Source organism: Triticum aestivum, chromosome 2D, assembly GCF_018294505.1.
Source record: "Triticum aestivum cultivar Chinese Spring chromosome 2D, IWGSC CS RefSeq v2.1, whole genome shotgun sequence".
Taxonomy (NCBI): Eukaryota; Viridiplantae; Streptophyta; class Magnoliopsida; order Poales; family Poaceae; genus Triticum; species Triticum aestivum.
The window spans coordinates 623,294,506-623,317,121 of NC_057799.1; the positions used below are offsets into that span (position 1 = coordinate 623,294,506).

The 22,616-nt window shown below is 46.5% G+C and overlaps 2 protein-coding genes and 1 pseudogene across 2 annotated transcripts; 1 reads left to right on the forward strand and 2 right to left on the reverse strand.

Annotated features, from left to right (window-relative positions):
- Window positions 1-3,493: 3,493 nt before the first annotated feature.
- Window positions 3,494-4,754, forward strand: LOC123050512 (heavy metal-associated isoprenylated plant protein 39). Its single transcript, XM_044473295.1, has 3 exons — window positions 3,494-3,709; window positions 3,831-3,906; window positions 4,049-4,754. The coding sequence occupies exons 1-3, from the start codon at window positions 3,704-3,706 to the stop codon at window positions 4,402-4,404; spliced, it is 438 nt and encodes a 145-aa protein (XP_044329230.1). The 5' UTR covers window positions 3,494-3,703; the 3' UTR covers window positions 4,405-4,754.
- A 5,372-nt stretch (window positions 4,755-10,126) lies between these two features.
- LOC123056079 (mitochondrial substrate carrier family protein B-like) lies at window positions 10,127-11,664 on the reverse strand (annotated as a pseudogene).
- A 6,370-nt stretch (window positions 11,665-18,034) lies between these two features.
- On the reverse strand, window positions 18,035-21,285 carry LOC123056080 (isoflavone reductase homolog IRL-like). Its single transcript, XM_044479825.1, has 6 exons — window positions 21,033-21,285; window positions 19,510-19,652; window positions 18,926-19,063; window positions 18,604-18,847; window positions 18,316-18,522; window positions 18,035-18,215 (listed from the first exon to the last, which is right to left on the reverse strand). The coding sequence occupies exons 1-6, from the start codon at window positions 21,283-21,285 to the stop codon at window positions 18,049-18,051; spliced, it is 1,152 nt and encodes a 383-aa protein (XP_044335760.1). The 3' UTR covers window positions 18,035-18,048.
- Window positions 21,286-22,616: the final 1,331 nt, after the last annotated feature.

The following is a 22,616-nucleotide window of genomic DNA, read 5'->3' on the forward strand; positions in this document are numbered from 1 at the left end:
TGCTTGGAACCGACTCAAATTCCCCTCTCATAGTAGAATTTTGCCCCATTTCATAGATAAAGCAAAACACACACTACAGAGAAGGAGCCAGGGACGTCACATGTCGTGCGAGCATACAAGGCACTGAGGTGACAGCATCTACGGCCGGACTTGGGAGATCCGGCCACCTAAGTCTCCGTGAGCATGCCCACAGATGGCCTCGACGACTCCTTATATTTACTGCCAGGCATCCATGGTCAAACGCAAGGCCTCGAATTCATGAACGTTGATCATATAGCACAAATTCATCATAATTCAACACTTTAACGAAGCAACAAAGCAAACTAAATCATAGTTAGGCTTCGTTGGCTATGGTTTGCTTGGGTGGACTCGCAGAGGGCCTGGGTTGGCCTCGAAACCCCATGCGACGATAAAGACAAGGGCCTTTTCTTTGCGGCAAGGACAATCACCATTGGTGATGGAATGAAGGCGAGTTTTTGGCACTCCCCTTGGTTGAATGGGCTCAAACCTAAAGACATTGCTCCGGGGATCTTCACCATTTCCAAGCACACCAACAGGTGCGTCTCTAAGGTGACGGCCAACAATGCTTGGGCCAGACAAATTGTCTTACAAGGCGGTCTTTCGGTTATTTTAGTACACCAATTTTGCCACCTTTGGTCCAAAACCCACAAAATGAACCTCGTTCCAGACACTAGCGGTAGTATCCATTGGAAGTTCACGGCGGATGGATGTTACTCGGCCGCCACGGCGTAGAGGATGTAGTTCGTAGGTTTGATCAAGTCTGCGTTGCCACAGTTGATATGGAAGATTTGTGCGCTTCTAAGATTAAATTAATTCTTCTCCTTGCTCATACTATAAGACAAAATTTGGACGGACGACAGGCTTCAACACAGGGGTTGGCCAAACTATGGCCTTTGCTAGCTTTACAAACAGCCGGAGTGGATGGCCCATATCATGTTCAAATGCCGCTCCACTATCAGAGTTTGGAACTTTATCTTCGGATGGTTGGGATGGCAATCCATGACCCCCTCTTGGGCCGACCTTGAGATGGTGAACTAATGGTGGATTTAGAACAAGGACCAGCCAGGTTACTCCGGGAAGGTGGTTAACTCCTTGCAGATGCTCATATGTTGGGAGATTTGGAGCAAAAGGAACGCTCACGTTTTCCGTAACAAGGCTACCCTACCCTCGAGGGTGGCGGATATCGATTAAGGATGAGGCAAAGACGTGGGTACTTGTGGGGGCTAAGATTTTGGGAAGTATTATACCGGGAGAGTGATCCCTTTTTTCATACCTGTGTGGTCATGTAAATGTTAAGACTATGTTCTTCTCCTTCTTAATTAATAAGATGAGGCAAAACTTTCGCCCCCGTTTCAGTAAAAAAAAACATAGTTCAACAGTACGGACAGGCAAAATAAAATTCAAGTCTGAGCATGACGGATTCAACCGCTGGACCGATCACCGGCGAAGCTTTATTTCTTGTTTTCCACATAGACAAAAGTAAAGCATCAACACCAACAGAAACAGCAACACGATCTTTGCCAGTGCAGGCTGGTATCCAAATTATGGCGAAGATCAAATAAGTACATTGGCCTTTTAGGATTACCCAAAGCACTGCCCACTACATTCCAAAGGAAACGAGACATCAAACACGTAAAAAGCAAATGATCAATACTTTCCTGGGAATTACAAAACTCACATTTGTTGGTGCCAGACTAACCCCTTTTACTTAAATTGTCTTTGGTAAGGATCCTTCCTTTGATCACGAACCAGATGAAAGGTTTAATCTTTAAAGGCATTTTCATTTTCCAAAGTAACTTAAAATGGAAATCAACTCTCCTAGCTATAATGTATTGTTAAAGAGATTTAACTGAAAATGTGCGAGAACTGGTCAACAACCATTTTTCTTTGCCGCGCTCATCATTTAGAATATCCTGACTACACATATCTAAAAGTTTATTCCACATGTCGAGAGTTTCCTTAGCAAACATCAACAGTCAAGTTAAACAACAAAGGGGAAAACGATCCCCTTGCAACAAACCCTTCATAGTGGCAAAATACGGATCAATCACATTGTTAGTAGTAATAGCAACTTTACCATTACATACCACATATTTTTTCCAATGAATAAAACGATCAAGTGAACATTTCATTTTAAAACCTCAAACATAAAGTCCCAATTAATTTGATCATGTGCTTTTTCGAAGACAACTTTAAACAAGATGGCTGCACAAGTCACTTCTATGTAAGGAGTGAATAGTTTCATGCGACACAACATCACTATCAAGAATAAAGCGACCTAATGAATGCATTCTGGATTTTAGAAACAACTTTATCAGCAATTTTCATAGCTCTACTATTAAGAACTTCAGTAAAAATCTTAAACGACACATTTAACATATAAATGGGGCGATACATTTGAATTTTATCAGCCCCCTGGCCTTTAGCTAACAGAGTAACCGGGTCATAACTGAGCCTAGAGATATCTATTTTGTCATCACAGAAGTCATGAAAAAGCTTAAGAAGACCGTTGCAAATAAGGTGCCAAAACGATTGCAAATAATTAAGTGACCACCTCTATTATGTTTCATAGAGAAAAGAGCATTTTAACTTCCTCCATTGTAAACTTGACACGCAGTCTAACTTTATCCATATACAAAACATCATTGAAACAGGAGCCTTGTTTGTCTGACGAGTTCAGTGTATGTCTGCTTCAAAATTAATTTGAGTTCGTTCTCAGTGTCAGTTTTTGTCCGTGTGGCGAGTCACCCCAAACTGATCCTCTGCAGCTTTCGAGTGTAGTCAAACAGACACTGGCTGTCTGTTCTTTTTGTTTTCTTCCTTTATCTGAGGCCTCTCTTTCACGGTACAGCTGTAGAACATTGGGTGGTTTGCCGAATCTCTTTAGGCGCACGCTGCTGAAAGTTTTCCAAATTCTTCGGTCCGGCCATTTGATTCCCAGTTGCTGCAGTACAGTTGCTCCAATGGCGACCAGGCCGACCCGGAGCCGCCGTCGCTGCCGGTGTTAGCTGGCCACGCACTGGCACTCCGGCACCGGATCGGCCAAGACCGTCAAGTGTCCCCCGATATGGCCAGGCCAGAGCGGGCAGGCCGGGCGCACCTAGGACGTGTAGGTCAGGTGGGCCTGCGCGTGTGGACAGGAGACCCGGCGGGTCAGGGTCAGGTCGTCGCGGCCAGCCATCCGTCCCATCCCCCGCCTTGCCGCCACCCCCACCCGATCGACCCGAGATCCGGCACAATCGCCCGCGACGACAGCGACAAGACGGACGAAACCCCTGCGATTATGATACATCCACCGTTGCGCGCCGGTGCGTCACGCAGTTCCGGCGCCACCGACCCGGCCCGGAGGGAGGCTGCTTCGTGGCAGCTTCCTTCCTGCTGCCCTGCCGTGACGTCGCCCCCGCGCCCCTTTGAAAAACCAAGAGGGCAAGGCCACGCGACGGGGCGATGGGGCGCCGCGACGTCGACGTGCCCCGGGCTGCCTATATAAACCCGCCGGGCCGCATCTCTTGCCGCCCAGATCACACACTACCACCACACTTCCTCCTCTGTTCTCGCGCATCGAGTTCATCGCCCGAGAGACAGAGCACGCACGCACGCGCCGCCCCTCCACCTCAACCCACAGATTTCATCACGCCGCCGGCGAAGCCCTCCGTCGCCTGTCTGTTTGGTCGCCGGCGCCATGAAGGTGACTGCGGTCGGCCCGATTGGGGATTTGGGGGTTTCTTTACGTTGCAGATTTCAGCTTCGGCTCTTGATCTTGCTGCTCCGGGTTCTGATGGTTTTTCTTGTCTGACGGCCGGGTGCAGAAGGTGGTGCTGAAGCTGGACCTGCACGACGACAGGCAGAAGCAGAAGGCGCTCAAGGCCGTCTCCGCTCTCCACGGTGCTCCTCTTCTCCCCCGCTTCCTCTTCCCCAATTCCGTCCTCCTATCTTGCTCTGCTTCGTTGTGATCATGGAGCTGGAGAGAATTTTCTGCCGCCGATCCATGCTGGCGATGAAAACTCACTGCGTGCGCGTGGCTCAGGCATCGACACCATGGGCGTGGACATGAAGGACCAGAAGATGACGGTGGTCGGCAGCATGGACCCCGTCGACGTCGTCAGCAAGCTGCGCAAGGTCTTCCACGGGGCGCACATCGTCTCCGTCGGCCCGGCCAAGGAGGAGAAGAAGGACGACAAGAAGGACGGCGCCGGCGGGGACAAGAAGGACGGCGATAAGGACAAGAAGGACGGCGACAAGGACAAGAAGGACGGGAGCAAGCAGGTGGTGTACCCGCATCACTACTGGTACCCGCCGCCGCCGCCGCAGCACCACCACCCGCACCCGTACTACTTCGTCCGCAGCGCCGAGGAGGACCCCAACTCCTGCGTCATCTGCTGATCGCCTCATCCCCATGGCACCGCCCTGTACCTGTACATTTCTAGCTGGCCTGCCGGCGTGTGGCTCACCGGCGATCACCGGTCGCGACCTGCTCCGGTGGTGGTTGGTGGTTGCTCCACTCGTCAGCCTACCTGCGACAACGATCGCTATATGATCCGTAGATGATGTTGTTTTGTCTTGTTTTTTCTCTTTGGGGGGATAAAGTAGACGCATCTGCTTAGTTTGTGATGCGCAGATGTGGAATCAAATAACAGTGAGGAAAAAGACTACAAATATATATGGAATTTAGGCGGTTAAATTGGTGTCACTTATTATCTGAAAGTAACTCTGAAGCTCTCTGACTGTTGCTCCACCTCACAGTTGTTTTTAGTCACTGGTTATCTCGATGGACGACTCTTCTATTCTATACAGGTAAAAGTAGTTTCCCTCACCAAACAAAAGGATAAAAAGATAGAAATAGAGCCCAGCCCGACCCCCGCGTCGCTCTTACGGGCGACACGGGGGAGATCCAGCCGCCGGCCACCTCAAGCCCCTCCCCTCCATCCCCCTCGCCGTCGCCGGAGGAGGCGACCGGGCGACCGTGCTAAGCCCGTGTCGCGGACGGCGGCGGCGGGGCGAGCTCTCTCTAGCGGCGCGGCGTTTTCCCCTCAGATTCAAGGCCGAGGCGGCGGCCGGCATTGGCGTTTGCGTGGCCTGCTCCTCCATGCGCGGCGGCGCGCTATTGGCTATCGGCGAGGCGCCCTTTCCCGGCGCCCCTGCTGCTCCCGATGCGGCGCCAAATCCGCGCACTGCCCCGATTTGATCCGGGTTGCCGCGGCGGCCTGGGGGCTGCATGCTCGGCCTGATTTAAGGGGGCGGTCCTAGGGTTCCTCAAGTGACAAGTCGAAGATCTGTCTGACGCCTGTCCTTCTTGATCTGGTCGGAGTGTCGGGTTCCGGAAGGCTCCGCCGGCGAACTCCCATGGGCGCGTTATGCCTGGAGATTGCTGGATCGGGTGGGATTCGGTCGTGCCCACTGGTTCTCCGTTAAGGAGGGAGCGGTGCGAAGCTCTGCTATCTCTTGCCATCATGGGATATGTTTAGTTCCATGGTGAAGTCAGAGGTGGAGAATGTCATGGAAGCCGAGATCGGAGGACTAGTAATGGTGATTGGAGCCTTTGTGGCGATCAGGAACTTGCTTGGAGTTTCGGTTTTTGTAGTAGCGGTATGTAAGTGGAGGCGGCAGCACATGTGCAGTTCAAAGTCTTACCTCTCAGGGTGAAAATGCAAGGTCTTGCCTTAATTGGTTATGCCTGGCAATGGTCTTGTTGAAGGCATTATTTTGAGAGGGGGGACTATCTTCGAGGTGAAAACCCAGAATCTACGATCGGGTGACGACGGCGCTTGTGCACTGTTTCCTTCTTTGAGGCGTCACTTTTGAAGAACTTGGACTTCAGGTGTTGTTTTGGTGGTGGTTGTACTATTACTGCTGCATGGACTGGAATTCTGTAGCAGGGCTTTTCTTTGTTAGCTTCTTCTTCTTCTTCTTTTGGTTGTGTGCATCCATAATGCCATTAGGGTATTGCGTTGTTGCAGAGGCCGGGTGTAATTGATTTCTTCGCGATACTAATATATTCCCTTTATCAAAAAAATTTACGAAACTTGCATACTTCTATCTCTTGTACGACTGAATTTGAGCTGAATTGCCATATGTGCTTATCTCACGAGAAATCGAACATAGATTGTTGGAGGACGTGTGTGATTTTTCATTGGGTTTGTCTAGGGCACATCTAGATGTGCTATAGTTATTGCACATCTAAGTGACACAATCAAGTATGGAAAGAAAAAGAGAAAAGCAAAAGAAAATTCCCACACGAATCTTCATATAAGATCAATGACATGAGACTTAGATGTGCAATACTTATGGCACATCTAGATGTGCTTTAGAAAAACTGTTTTCCATTCATTGGAGGGCAAAACAAATGCATTGCCAAACACGGAAAGGACCCCCCCCCCCCCCGCTAACTAAGAGTCACGGTCATAGCGTAAGCTCTTTTTTTTAATCTTCTCAAAGCCTCGCAGAAAAGGCTTATGTTGTACTGTATGTGTTCTTTCTTTTGGGTTGTATTTTGGGGTTTTGGTTTCTAGGCAGGTGACACTTTTTCTGTTCGTATATAATCGCTATGTCAGGACCCGTAGATGGCGATACGAACACCTTTGTGAGGACCAGATGACGACAATAACCGTTGGGCATGAGCTTGATGGACTGACACCAGTGCTTTGGCTCAATCGTCACTAGTGGTAGAATATCGCCAGTGCTATTTATCGCATTCAGCGATTGTCGAGGGGGACTATCGCGTCGACGAAAGGCGTCTGGCCAGCCCATTTTAAGCGCGCGGCGGTTTAAAAAAGGGGGAATAAAATGAGCACAATCAGTGATCAAACCCTAGTATGCAGGGTTATTCCCTGCGCGACTAACCGGCACGCCCGCAATTACTTACTGGCTAGTAGTACTAGTAGGATCATGACCTACTAGAGGTGATCAGATCCGGTCTTCTCCGGTTTTTTTTGTTTCTCTTTTTTTTTCTCTTCTTCGATTTTTTTATTCTTTTCTTTTTATTCTCCATTTTGTTTCATTTTTTGTTTTTCATTCTACATTTTTATATACATATTAAACATTTCTCCAAATACTTATTCAACATTTTTCAAATACTTGTTCAACATTTTTATATACATGATCAATATTTTTTCCAAATATTTGTTCAACATTTTTTCAAATAAATTTTTCAACATTTTTCAAATACTTGTTTTACATTTCTCAAATACTTATTCAACATTTTTAAGTAATTTTTCAACATTTTTTATACATGATCAACATTTTTAAAAATAATTTGTTCAACATCTTTTCAAATATTTGTCCTACATTTTTTTTGAATACTTGCTCAACATTTTCCAAATACTCGTTTAACATTTTTAAATATTTTTAAATATTTTTCATATACCCGCTGAACATTTTTAAATATTTATTCAGCATTTTTAGTACTTATTCAACATTTTTCAAATACGTGTTTTAATACTTATTCAACATTTTTCAAATTATTGTTCAAAATTTTCTAATCCCTATTGAATATTTTTTCAAATGTGTTTTTGGGAGAGTGATTTTATAATATATGTATTTAGAATATTTTAAAGTATAAACATAAGTAAGAAAGAAAGCAAAAAAGAAAAAAAGTGAAAAAAGGAACAGGAAACATCAGTTGCTTACCTGCAAGCGTGGGCCGGCCCAAATGCTCGTTGGCTTCAGCGAGTCGGAACGCGTTAGAATATAGGGTCCTTTCTAACAGAAAAATACGGACAATGCTACATTTACGTAAAAAAATAACGTAATCTCTACTCCTAATGTATGAGTTGATAGTCTGACCTCATTACGGTTAATTCTTCCTCCATCGTTTTTTTATCCCACCAACACATTTAAATCGGATTTTACTCATGATCTATTTAAACCAATTTTATCTGCCAATAAGATCAATTTCTCTACTCCTAACTAGTAGACTGCCCGTGCGTTGCCACGGGCTCTTGAAATAGTTTGCAAGAGTTACATGTTAACTTTTTAAGGTCTCGCCCCGCCGTAGATCCAGACCCCCATCACTGATTCCACCCCGCCTAGGTCGCCGCCACGCTGCCCCATCGCGTTCGCCTCCGCTCCGGCTGCCCCGACCCCGCCCGCCTCCTCTCCGGCCGCCTCCGCCTCCGGTCCATCCTCCGCCCGGCCCCGCTCCGTCCGCCTCCTCTCCGGCCCTGCTCCGTCCACCTCCTCTCCGGTCCGTCCGCCGCCCCGCTCCGCCCGCTTCCGCCCCGCGCCGCACGTCGCCGCCCCGCTCCGCCCGTCGCCGCCCCGCTCCCCGCTCGGCCGCCGGCCGCTCCCCGATGGCGCCGAAGAAGACGCCGAAGGGAAAGTCCGGTTTCTTCGGCATGAGGGCGAAGCCCTCCGGGAACTTCGTACTGGAGTTCTCCGATGCACGTATCCCACCGCCGATGAGGCCGCTCGTGCCTACGACGTGGCGGTGTGGCATGCCGGACGGCCAAAGGCGGACCTAAACTTCCTGGAGGTCGAGTCCCAGGCGAAGGTGGAGTGGCTCGTGCCGTAGGGCATCGGGATGGAGGAGATGCCGGCTAAGAAGGCGAAGAAGAAACCGGCGGTTGTTGTCGCTCCCGGCGAGAGGGACGAGGCGGCGATGGCTTGGTTTGCGTGATTTGCAATTTGCTGCAAAGCCATCTCTAATGAAATGCTATTTGCTATATTTTTAAATAGGAAAATTATTCCGATCAGCCAGCCATAACTGAACAGACCAATCTCTAATGAAATGCTATTTGCTACATTTTTTAAATAGAAAAATTATTCCGATCAGCCAGCCGTAACTCAATAGACCAATCCGAACCCACATTTTCTAAAGTAAAAAATATATTTCCCTTGATAGATAAAGATGCCAAAGTGTCGTTTGCCCAATTGCTATGTTCCTATACACGCAGAGCAAATTATTTTTCAAATCAAGGAATTAAGGAAAGGAAGAATATCATGATGTTCGTGGCACTTGCCAGGTCTGCCATGCTACCATGGCATCGTCTTTTTAGTCTCTACCCACATGCCGAGTTGAGAAATAATCTTCAAATATACCCACTGCTAACACACTCACGTACATACTGGCCCTTGGCTGATTGATTTGGCTGGCTGTTAACACAAGCACACAAAACACAAAATCAGTCAATGGTCACACGTATGCATTGTTTATTTTATTCCAATTGTGATGCAATCGTGACACCTACACGCCCCGTTCGCTCGCCCGTCACGGTAATTGCCTATTCGCCGCTGGTGCCAACCGCTCGACCTCGCCACCGCCGCTCACCACTCAGTCTCCACCGGCTGCCCATTGCCTCTTGCGCCACCCGCGAGCTCGCTCGGCCCAATGTTGTTGATTGGAATGCGGGACTGAAGGTAATCCATGGACAGGTTTTAGTTCTGCTTGGCATCAATCTTTGGTACTTGTCAATCCATCTAATGCACAAAAAAATCGACTCTCAGACAGAAAAGTGATCTAACTCTATTAATGAGCACAACAGTACATACCATCCCATCATGATGTTGCCATCTCTCACACTTGATGATTACATCTTGTTATTTATAAGATGTACACCATCGGGCGATTGCTTTATTAGAAATATATTTACACAATATGATCAGAGCAACATCAAGGAGTCGGATGCTGGTGCACAGATTCTCCTCAAATTCCACATGCAACCCTTGTAGAGAAGAACGACATATTTTTCTCAGGTGATTTTTGATCGAGCTCCTACAGAAAAATTCAAAGAAATCATGAGGAGCACTGTATATTTCTAAGAAAGAAAATTATAAGACTTCATTGGTTGTAAATAACGCTAATTGTATTGGTTGCCACTAATGTCGACTTGAAAAGAAAATTATGGAGCTTCAGTTCATATGCATCTAGTCATATAAAAAAATAAGAACACATGCTTCAGCTCCTGTTAGTTCAGTCACAAAAAAAAATCACCACCAAAAATCAGAAGACAAAGTATCATTGTTATATTTGTTGACTTGATTGATTACTGTAGGTTAACGCACCCAACTGGAATTAACCTGCAATAGGATAAAATAAATTAAGATTTGAAACGTGTGTTATAGGGTTCATAGAAGAGAGAAGAGGGAGGTACCATAGCAAATCATTGGTCGCACAGTTTGACATTCAACTTTCCATTTGCCAATGAGACCTCAGGGATTCATATGCATAAACGTTGATTGATATATCAGGTCCAACTCCCTGTAACTCATAAAAGTTACTGGGAAGTCAACTAAAAAACAATTCTCAGTAGAAGCATACGGCTTACCAATAAGGTGGACCAAAGGCCTTTATACAATCCTCTACCACTCTCTTCTCTACAAATTGTAGACAACGTGTGAAAGATGCCCTTGTAATACCTAGTGGTTTTCTGCAGAATTTTATAGACATGAAAGTTTAGCTTACTAAAACCTGTTCCTTTGGTCTGTAAAGCTGCATTGCATGAAAGCGTTAGGTAAAGATGCTCTAAGTTCTAACTGGAAGTTATATTGATTGATTGGTTGGCTTAGTGTTATTCACAAATCACAAAAGGAAGAAAAGCATCACCTGTGTTGTCAGGTGATTTCGAACAACATCCAATGGGTAAGTGACAGATGCAGGTGTCACTCACGCTAGACCACCACCAAGTAAACATATAGACACTAACATAATTTGGGCCGTCCATTCCGTGAAGCTGCAACTATATTTCGAAATTTATGAACCTATAACAAAAAAACATAGTCACGAGAAATCTTGTAAGTTAACATACTAAAATTCAGTGTTGAACCTTTTGTATCGCTCATATCAATAGAAGCTGATGGCGGAATAAGAAAATCGATGTACAATTTTCACAAGATTGTCTTTCGAATATGCCCAAAACACTTCTTGTCAAACAACCCACGAAGCCATGTGCCATATACTACACTTCCTTAGAGCTGCAACATCTGAATGCATACCTGCCACCTGTCGGATCAGTATGCCACAAGCTCATACAACAAACTTTATCATCAGGATATGGGTTATGTGACAAAAAAATTACTGTATTCAAGAACATTTTCAAGAGATTGCAATTTTGTAGCTATGAACAGCATATGGTAGATACAATGAATCCACAGCCAAGGTTTAAGTTTGGACCATGATTGGACAATACAGCACAGAGTGTTGTAAATTAAAAACAATAATAATAGGCCATGACTGTCAACCAGAGATATATTGTTTGGGGCAATCAATTCAAAGCGAGGGAACTAAGTTGATATTATCAGCATCCAATTCCTTTGAAGAATCTATATATGTGCAGTGTGAAGGCAGAAGGAGCACAGCAGCACCATGAAATAGAAGAGAAATATTCCTTCACGCTCACAATCCGTGCACACGAGAACGCAGGAGATAAAAGAGGGGGCGGAAAGCCTATTACCTGCAAGAGGATGGAGAGTGGCGAGGATCGAGATGCAGATCTTGCCGACCACGCCGGCGAGGTGTGCGACGGTGATCCAGCCAAGGAGCCGCGCTTGGCAGGGGAAGGCCCCGCCGACGCCATGGAAGAGGACACGGTGGCCGCCGCCAGTCGACGGCAACGGGGACCTGGCCGATATCACCTCCATCATCCCAGACACGCCTTCATGGTGGGCATCCTCACGGCCCCTTGAAACCGCAGCAACTTCTCCTTGCATCCCCGTCACCAGATCATAGCAAACTGCACACACGCCCGAATCAGATCAAGATGCGGAAATAACCAAACCATAAGAAGTGGAGGGATTCGTACCTGGTCGAGGCCATGGACCAGAGGGAACGCGGCGCCGTCTCCTGAAACGATCCTGAAGCAGATCGCCGTCTCCTGAAGCGATCCTGAAGCAGATCGTATGATGGACGGGCGACGGCTTTGATGTGCGAGGGCGACGGCGAAGGTTAGGATCGGCCGCGGCACAGGGATGGATGTTCGGCGGGGGCGAAGGGGTGGATTGGGCGTGCGAAGGGCTGGTTGGCGGCGGAGAACGATCTGCTATAGGCACGAGGCATCGATCGTAGGGTTTTTTTTGGCATGGGTTTTTTTCGCGGGATGGTTGCGAGTTAATGGAGGTGGGAGGATGACGAAAAAAAACCAGAGATGGGAGGATGACGAAAAAAACCAGCGAAAATAAACCGCGCAGACTATTCATCAAGTCGTCCATTAGGAGTAGAGATGTATGAGTTGGTAGTCTGACCTCACTACGGTTAATTCTCTCCATCGTTTTTTTTATCCCACCAACACATTTAAACCGGATTTTACTCATGATCTATTTAAACCGATTTTATTTGCCAATAAGATCAATTTTCGTAGTATTTGGTAACTTTTATATGGAAAGGAATAAATCATGATCAATCTTTAATCTCTGCTCCTTTTCTATCCCACGTCGTTTTTTTCAGTGAGAAAAAAACATGCCCGCCACACATCTCTCCTTCCCCGTTGGTCTCTTCTCCCACCAGTTCCCACCCCCATCCGCCGCCTCACTCCCACCCCGCGGCAACACCGGCAACCGGCGGCGACCTGAGACCAACGAGACGACGCCGCGCCCCTGGCACTTCCCTTCCCCATCCGCTAACCGTACCCTCCCTCTACCAAGTTTCGTGCGGCCCTGTCCGACCGACCTCCAGGCGACGCCGGCGACGACCAATTATGGTTGTGCATCCCGGCGCTTCTCTTCTCGATTGATCCACCATCTCTTCAAGGTGAATCTTCTCCTGGAAGTACCCCTCTCCTCTCCTCTCCTCTCCATCAATTCACCATCTCATCTTCTTCTTTTTCGCTATCCCTCAATCAGTAACCCTAGAACTTGACGGCTCTGGACTGAGATGTAGACTTCCCGGTGGAACTGCGGGAAACATTGATTCCCATCGGAGGTGGTGGCCTTTCTCCAACATGATCCCCGGCGGAACAACCTTGCACGGACCTCTCGTTCCCTCTTCTTCCTTTCTATATCTTTTCTCTATGAATTTGCAGGGTTGGGGTTCTTAATTACTTCTTAGTACATACGGTTCTTGATTAGTTGAATAGGGTTCTGGATTGTGCTCTTTAGTTTTCCTTTCTGCATCTAGCGGAATGGTTTGATATCATATCAAAGTCTGATGCGCCTGAATCATTAGGTGTTTCTTTGACATACAAATATATTTGATGGCACATATACTAATGGAACCAAATGTGACCGGATTTAGTATGCATGTGAGATAGTATGGAAAATATATTGGGTCTAGCACTCTGGCTGCCACCGCCACCACAGCAGTTACAGTCGGTTAATGCAACATTATAGGATGATCCACTAACATGCATACAAAGGCTTCAGTTTTGATTTCCATTCAGTTTTGTTCGGATATTTACTTTTGTTCAGTTCAGTTCAGCTTCGATTAGGTATTGCAGCTGTATAGAATGATCCACTGCCATGCATATAGGGGCTTCGCTCTTGATTTTATTTTAGTTGATTTCAGCTTTCAGAGTTAGCCTAACTCAGTTGTATGCGTGACATTTATAAGACGACTCCGCAAAATTCATAGAAGACACTATTTTATTCCGTTATTGCAATTCTTTTAAATTTAATTCTTCTCGCTTAGATTTCAATACCGTTAATTTGATTAGCTGAATCGGTCAATGATGTTGAGCATGTCCAATGTATCCATTACAAAACTAAAAAAAGTTTTGCTTGTTAATGTACATGAGCGTGTGTGCTTGCTATGCCCCTGCCGTTGTGTGTCCTTCGTCCGCTGTTGAGCGTGTGTGTCAGTGTATGTCCTTGTTGTGGTTGTTTAGTAAAATTTCCAGGCACTTCCTTTTTTGCTGAACTATTCATGCTCACAAAATACTGATTTTCTTAACGGGAGCAACCTGAACTTAGTTTGAGCTCTTACGTTATGAATGAATCAGCATTACTTGGTTTTTATTTATTATTAATAAACTGACACAGAAATTTTTCGGCTCCATTCAAATTAGTCCAATAAGCTGTTCTTGGACCCCCATTATGTAGTCGGTAAGCTTCTATATCAGGTGATTACAGTATCTCGATTGTTTTTGCTACGATTGTTTATGCTTACAGATTGTCGATCCATGGTATTCTTCTTGCTGATTTCATTTCCGCTAGGAATTGATTGTGATAATCCGATGTGTTGTGAGTCAATCGCTGATTAATTTGAGATGGAGAACCACGTGGAATCAGAAATAATGAGGTGTGACCATTAAGTTTGAGAGATGGCGGGAGAATATGCTATGTAGTGCTTTAGATGCACCAATAATGTTCTCCAGTTGGTTCATATTTGGCTACTGGAAGAAGGAAAATTTCTTTATAAGGACTCTAATTGCTATTGTGCTTGAGATTTCAGAGGCTTCTTGCTATTTTATATTTCCGTTGACATTGGATTATGAAAGAAGAGTTTACACATTCATCAGAATCTTTGTTCAGCCAGAGGATTCCCTGACAAATTTACATCGGAATAATATGAAGTTAAGGATTTGAGGTGATGTTTTTCTCTCCCATGCCTAAGTTTTCCATATAAAGAATAATGCAATGTTCCAACTATTGGTTCTTATAATTTATTAATAATGGTGCAAACTGCAAAAAAAAGTATCACGCGCCGTACTTTCAGTCTGATGGTACTTCTAATTGTAACACTATTTTTTATTTTTATTTTATTTTGTCATTGGTTACAGCATAGTGATTTTTCCCACCCAAACACAAATCCTTCTCTCTGTTATGCAAACGTCATGTGCATGTCATGTATGAAGTAAGTTGTCACTGTTTGGCACAAGATGAGTGTACTACTTCCTCATTCTTTGCATTTGCGCTACTTCCTCATTCTAAGTGCATAATAATTTGGTAGTTAATAATTTGCTTGTCTTAGTGGTTGTGTTTTTTTCCAGCATATATTCTTTGCTTTTGCACTACTTCCTCATTCTAGGTTTCTACAACTAAGAAAGATGCTAGATTTTAGATGTATGTTCCATTTTCTTTGCCGCAACTCTGAAATAACGAGCTTTCAACATCCTAGGGTCTCTTCACATATCCTGTAGCCTCTTTCTCTTTGTTATTTTTTTGGTAACTGTTTGGGAACGGCGCGCCGGCCGAACGCTCGGCCGGTCGCGACGCGTCACGCGCCTTCTAGCTCGCCCACGTGTACATACGGGTCCACCCCACCGCCTCCCCTCATCCCCTTATGTCTTATCCCTTTTCTGGTCGAGCCCAACCACTTGTACCCAACTCCTCTCCCCAATCCATCTAATCCCAATCTTTCTGCCTCCGCAACCACTGCTTTACCGGCCATGGCCAGCCACGCGCACATCAATCTTTGCCGGCAAGCTGTCCTGCTGCGGTGCTCGCGTAGCTCCTACTTCCCCCACGGATTCTGTCCTACCTTCCCCACGGACGCGAGAGGGCCGGCGGCCATGGGACAGTTTCTGAAACTGGTGGTGTTCGAGGCACAGATGAAATAGCCATGGCGCTGACCAGCATCCACCGGTGCTGCAAACTAGCAGCTGCCGGTGATGGAGACGACGCGCTCCGGTGCTACAACTGGCTAGCTTTTTTGCTGGAACCATACCGGCGAAAAGTTGCAGCCAGCTTTGCCAGCGATGGAGACGACGCGCTCCCAGTGCTACAACCGGCTGGCTCTTTTGCTGGAACCATGCCAGCGAAAAGCTGCAACCAGCTTTGCCAGCGATGGAGACGACGTGCTCCGGTGCTACAATCGGTTGGCTTTTTTGCTGGAACCGGCCGGCAAAAAAGCTGCATCCACATCGACCAACGTTTGCAATTGGACTACCAGTCCATTTGTTCTTGGCGCCGATTTTTTTGTTTTGCTACAACCGACAAGCTTTTTTGCCGGATTAGTGAGATGTTTTGTTGCGATCGTCGCCGACGACATGTTTTTTCTGCTGGAACCGGCAACATTTTTTGCTGGAACTGTGTTTGTTTTTTGCTACCATGCAAGTTTTTGTTTTGCTGGAATGAACGCCAAATTATTGCAAATTTGCTATCACCGGTGTTTTGATTTGCTGGAACCGGCTCCAGTTTTTGCTACCACGGGCATTTTTGGGTTGCTGGAACAACACCCAATTTTCCATTGTTTGCTACCACTTGCGTTCCAGTTTGCTGGAACCAATTGTATTTTTTGCTACCATTGTTGCTTGTTGCGCGCCATGGCGTCGTCGCCATTGATTCTGCAGGGGACAGGGCGGTTGGCAGCACCGGTGATGGGTGTGCGGGTGGCTACTATTGGCGACGAGGGGACGGACGCGCACTGCACGATTCGTTGGGGAGTGGGGGGGGGGGGGGGGGCTGCAGCCGCCATGGCTCCCCGTGTATTATTTTCTCAGCTCAAAAAGGCGACCGGTGATGGCGACGATCGAGGACAGCGGCGAGCGTTGGCGGCAGGGGTGGGCGGAGGCAACGAGGTGGGCGCCGAGGCAACGACTGTCTAGGAGGCGAGCGGAGCTGCGTGGTGACCAGAGAAAGATGACAAAAGGAAGGCACACACGCGGAAGGGGATAAAGCGGTTTGTGGATAAGGATCTGACGGCCTATATAAGCGGAATCGGATGGCTGGGGCGCGACCGGCCGAAATTTGGGCCGGCGCGCCGGCGCCTATCACTGCCCTATTTTTTTCTATGCAGGAGTAGTCAAAACTTATGCCCTTGGCTCTCAAATTTTCTGATATACAGTGTTGTTAACAATTTCCGGAGACTAACTTAGAGGAAGATGAAGGGAGGAGCAGGGCAGTTGAGAGGAAGTACATTTTGATCAAATAGGTAGTTAGAGGAGATCATGGAGGACTCTCGCTGCAATGCACAACTGCAGTTCATTTTCTTCTGATGATAGGTATTTTTATTTTTAGATTCAGGACCATGCATGCTTCTCACATCATATTCATCACTCCAGGCACAAGAATAATGCAAGTCTAAAAAATATGGTTCTTTTTATATCCTTCCTATTTTTTTAGAGAATGGCTCAAGGGGAGCCCGACTAGGGATTACATAACCCCGAAAGGAGCGAGCCAACGTCGAACAAGTATCTTGGACACAACACCATCTGTCTGTACTGCTGAAAAGGACCCTACCTTCTCGTTCTGGCTCGAGGAACATCGCACCTCTAGCTCACCGTCGACAAGCAACACAATTATAACACATTGTGGGTTATGTTGATATTTGATCAATGCATCTACGCTCGAGTTTGTTGTTCCCTTACAACACATATCAACATCAACTGACCTATATATCTATTATCTGGTAACAGGAGTTCAGGAAACAATGTCGTAGCTTGTACCAAATGACAGAAGAAAAATGATTCCAAATCACATAATTTCATAGGTTTATACAGAATTACAAAAGTTCTCGCTGATATACATTGATCTTGCTTTCATCATAGTAACAAAGCATGTCCACAACTCAAGATTATACCACAAAAATTTGCCGAAAGAACAAATGCCCAATTGAAGCTATGTATAATTAGCTACTGTATAACAGTATAAGGATCTACAGTATAAGGATCTAGTACATAACTAGCTCCAGGCATGTCTTGTTCGGCCAGTTCAAGGGCAGTAAGCAGGAGGGGCGACCTCGAGCGATCAGCACCAGCGGTGAGCAGGCCATCACCACGACGGGCTCCCGTTTGATGTCCGAACACGCCCGGACGTATAAGGTAGAAATGAGCTTCGATCTTGGAGATGATTTCATTTGTTTGAATCATTTATATGAATTATAGCCCGTAGCAACACACGGGTGTTCTACTAGTAAGGATAAGGAGTGAGTGACCCGCAGGGACGCGTGGCGCGTGTCAGAGGCGTTTTACGTCCGTGAAAATCAGTCGGGTGAATTTAATCCATATTCATATACAAATCAATCTTATTCGGTGACTGTTCCGTATACGTACCGTACACGGACACAAATCATGTTTTTTTTAGCAAGGCACGCAGAGGTTCTTCTTTTCTTTCTGGTGAATTTGCACACACATCATTGGATTTGGAGAGGCCACTGCTCCATCATCTTTATTGTGGACATCAGCTCTTGTCAGGGCTGACACTCCATCCAGCCAAGAACTGTCAGAGGAGGCGGTCCAGGTACTCGTCGACGGTGGTGTACTTAACGTCAGGGTACAGCTCGGTGGCCTCGACACCAAAGGACGGCTCGATGTCGAAGTTGGCTTGGTCGCCCCTCACGAAGACGGAGAGCGAGTGGGACAGCATCATGTTGAGAGGGTATGCCGCCTCTGCATGGTCACACATGTCAACAAATTAAGAGTGGTCAGAGATGCAACAGTTGTAGCTACGTACATTCTCAAGGCACAATGATGGATGTACCCTACCCACCCTTGATCAACTTGAGGAGATCCGCCTCTGGGATGCGAGCGATCTGCTGGAAAGTCCTTCCCGCTTTCTTCTCCCACAGTGCGATGAGCTCGTTGTGGGACACGATGTTCGCCGACGGCCTCATGTACAGGATCTTGTTCAGGGTCCTCGTATCGTCAATCGCTCTCACCGTGTAGGCAGCTATGTCCTCTTCCACCACAAACACCCCTGCGTGCATCAACACAGATAGATCAACACAGGACAGCGCGGATTTACAGTGGCAGGAAAAAGGATACGATGCGTGCTTACCTTTTGCATCTCCATCGCCTAGGACAGTGATCTTGTCGGCCGGAGGACCAGCGCCAACAGCCGTAACATCGCCGATGCTCAGAAGGTAGGTTTCGGCGAACCCGTTGCAGCAGACATATGTATGAGGTATACCCTCCGCCTCTATCAGACGGCGAAGGCTGACTTTACCAGCGTACAGTGTGGCCGCTGGATCCACGGTGTGAACCCGCTCTGGGTCAGAGCCGAACTCAGATGGTAGGAACCTCTGTGCAGCAACGATTCAGCAATTGATTTGCATCCATCGTTCGATCAACAAACAAGACAAAATGATAATATCACTGACCTTGATGACATTGCCGGCCTCCTTGATGGCCATGACAATCCTCCTCTGCTCGTCGAGCTGACGGGTCCCCACGGCCGAGATCACGACATCTGCATGCTTGATGGCGTTTACGAGGCTGTTGTGGTCAAATAAATCTCCCTACTCTTTTCAAAAAATAAAAATAAAAAAAATCTCCCTACTCATCAGACAGAAAAAAATTAGAATCCACATAGAAAACTGTGAAAAACAAAGAGTAGCTGAAAAAAAGGCAGGCAACACCAAATGATACTCCCTCCATTCTCTTATACAATGCCACAAACTCAAATTACAGATACCAAGGTAAAATTTAATGACTGCTTTGCATGCTAACTTTTCTTTTCGTTAAGCGGGATCATTAATACGTTTGCATGCATGCAACGAAGGAATGAGAAGGAAATAGCATAGTGTCATTATGACTACATGCATGCAAGTATTAAACAAGTTGGTAATACCAGAAAACATCATTAATTTTTGCCTCGATTACTGTTAGTGGCCTTGTATAGATGCAAAATGTATTTTTCATAGTGGCCTTATATAAGGGAATGAAGAGAGTATTAATCTTATACCTTGATGAGAGCAACACCGGAATCAATGAAGCTCTTGAGGAGCTGCGCCTTGGCCAGATCAGCCGGTGCAGCATCCCTGATGAGGACAGAGGTCGGGTGGCCGTGGCGGACACTCGCAGCAACGATATGCTTGCCGATGTGACCTGTATGAATGGTGCATTCAACTCTAATTTGGTCATTCTACCCCTGAGTTCGCCTCTACTCGGCCATTTCTTTTCTAATAGAAAATGGCACGTATGTGGGCGTGCGTTCATAAGGAAATACAGTAAGCAATGAATAAACCGTGGTTCATCCGCTTTACAGCACTTTGACATCCGAGGACGATGTTTCGGTGCACATGAGCATCTGGTCTAGTGGATGAACAGTAAAACAGAAAACAAATAGAAAAAAACAAATATGCACAAAAATTCTAGGTCTGTGCAAATTTTCATGGTTGTGTTGTGTTATGACATCATAGAGCTCTAGACAAAAAAAATCAGAGTTCTGAGTAAGGTTTAGTTTTCTTTAATTAGGAGCACTGATTTGTTTTTTCTGCCCCGACCTACCCCAATGTCATATTGTCATGAAATTATGTCCGCACGTAGAATACCTGTGCATCTTTAATGTACACAAATTTCAGTTTTTTAAAGTTTTTATTTTATTTTATTTATGTTCACTGTCCATCCGTGAGCATATGAGCTCGTCATCAGCTATGGATTTTTGTTGACATCCTTGAAAGTTGCTGGTAGTAAATTGTGTTTCCAAACTGACTAATCTATGCTACTAAGTAAATTGACTTGTGTTTAACTTTTTTGGGGGAAACACAGAAGCACACACGTGAAAACCGTAAAAAAGGGAAAGCAAAAAAACTCTGAAAACAAAATAAAATAAAAAAGGAAACGAAAAAAATCAAAGCAAAAAACTGGAAAACAAGTTGGAAACCGAATGTGCTTCACTTTTTTTGGGGAAACACATAAGCTGAAACCAAAAGAACAGAAAAGAGGGGGGGATCCGAAAACAAAAAACCGGAGAAAAAACCGAAACAAAAAATTGGAAACCAAAAAAGCTAGAAAAAAAATTGGAAACCGAAGAACTGACTTGGGCTTCACTTTTTTTGAGGGAAAAATACAGAAGCGCAGTTTGTGCTTCACGCAGAAACCGAAGAAAAACCCGGAGAGAGATACAAATCGAAGAGGAAAACGCTTGCGAACGGCGCACCGGCCGAACCATTGCACCGGCCGAACCATTGCGCCGGACGCGTGCAACGCGTTGGATGAATAGGTAAGATGCGGTCCGATTTGTTCTACAGGAGAGGACTAGAATGCCACGTGCCCCACACATTAACCACACACAGCCTTATCGCTTTATCCCTTCATCCTCTTCCTACTTTTTCCTCAATTCACTCCACCGAATCTCTCCAGTCGCATGGACCACCGCTCTAAGCCAAGCCATGGTAGCCACAAGAATGAGTGTTAGCTTCAGTTTTAGCGCCGCTGCTGCAGGTGCAAGGCTCGCCCGTGGGGCATGCCGATGCTGCGACTAACCCGTCGCGTTCGGCGAGGCGACCATGCGGGCTGCGCTGCGGGGCATCCCGATGTTGCGGCCAACCCGTCGTATCCGGCGACGGCGACCACGCGAGTTGCGACGCAGCGGGGGCAAATTGCTGCATCCTAGTATGGCAGTGCTGGAACCGGCGTCCAGTTTTGCTACAACCGGCAAGGAGAATACTGCGGCCGTGGCGTGCTGCGTCCGGCGGCACCAGATGCTGGGACCGGCTATGAGGAATGCTACATCCATGGTTTGGAGATTCTGGAACCGATGACTCGCGGTGATTCGATCAGCCGACCGACGGCGGAGGTGGTGGTAATTTTGCTGGAACCATGGATTTTTTTTGCTGGAACTAGCCCCATTTTTTGCTACCACCGTCTGGTTGTTTTTACTGTAAATAATGCCCAGCTTGGAGCTACATAAAGACCACCGTCCATTTTTTGCTACATCCGTCTTTGTTTTTGTTGGAACCAATGTCCATTGTTGCTACATCCGTCTTGGGTTTACCAGAACTAGCGTCTAATTATTTTGCTACCATCATTTGATTTTTGCTGGAACCAACATCCTTTTTTTTCTTCCATCATCTTTGGAATTTGCTGGAGCCAGTGTTCTGTTTTGCTACAACCGTCCTTCAGATTTGCTGGAACCAGTGTCGGTGATCAAATGGGCTTTTTGGTTTGTGATTGACGAAGGCGAGCAGGCCGGCGGCGAGCATCGACGGCGAGCAACAGGGGCAGCCGACCTGGCCACCTACATGAGGGAGGGAACGCGTGCTGCGCGACACGATGGGAGAGTGGGCGGCCGCCATGGTTTCTTTTTATGTGATCTTTTAGGATGCTGATGCAAGAGTGAAAAAGACAATGGAAAAACGCCATCGAACGACTACGCGTGGGGCTATCCAAGGGCTGCGCGTTGACCGGCTGAACTTGGGCCGGTCGACCGGCGCCTATCACTGCCCAATCGAAGAACAACAAACTGGAGAGAAAAAAGTGTAAACCAAAAAAACAAGTAAAAAAAATGAAAATTGTAAAACAATCTGGAAAAAACAAAAACCAAAAAACCGTCGAAGCAGAATTCACTTTTCTGTAAAGCATGGTTTGTGCTTTACGCGGAAGCACATCTGTGCTTCATGCTAAATCCAATCCGTGCTTCACTTTGGAGAAGCACAACTATGCTCCATGCATGAAGCACAACCGAAAAGAAAACCTAAACAACTAGGAAAAAATGAAAAAACCCAAGCAAAACCAAAACAAACCCAAAAACTCCATGATAAAACAACGAAAAACATGCTCCCGCTAGGTGCGCGCTTCCACGTGGCGGCTGAAGCGCTTCCACGTGCTTCTGGAGTGTCCGATGGGAGACCCCTGGAGGGGGTACCCGTGGACTAGTAGCTTCCCTCTTTCGGCCACTGATTTCATGATAAGAGGCGAGGGAGACCATTAGGTAGACCTCTCGGTGCATAGCCCCAAAACGACAGAAAAAACTAAGGAAAAATCATGTAAGCTAGTAGTTTGAAGCCACAAATGTGCCTCAGGCCGGGAAATGACCCATTTATGTCTGAGCACCTGGAGACCATGAAT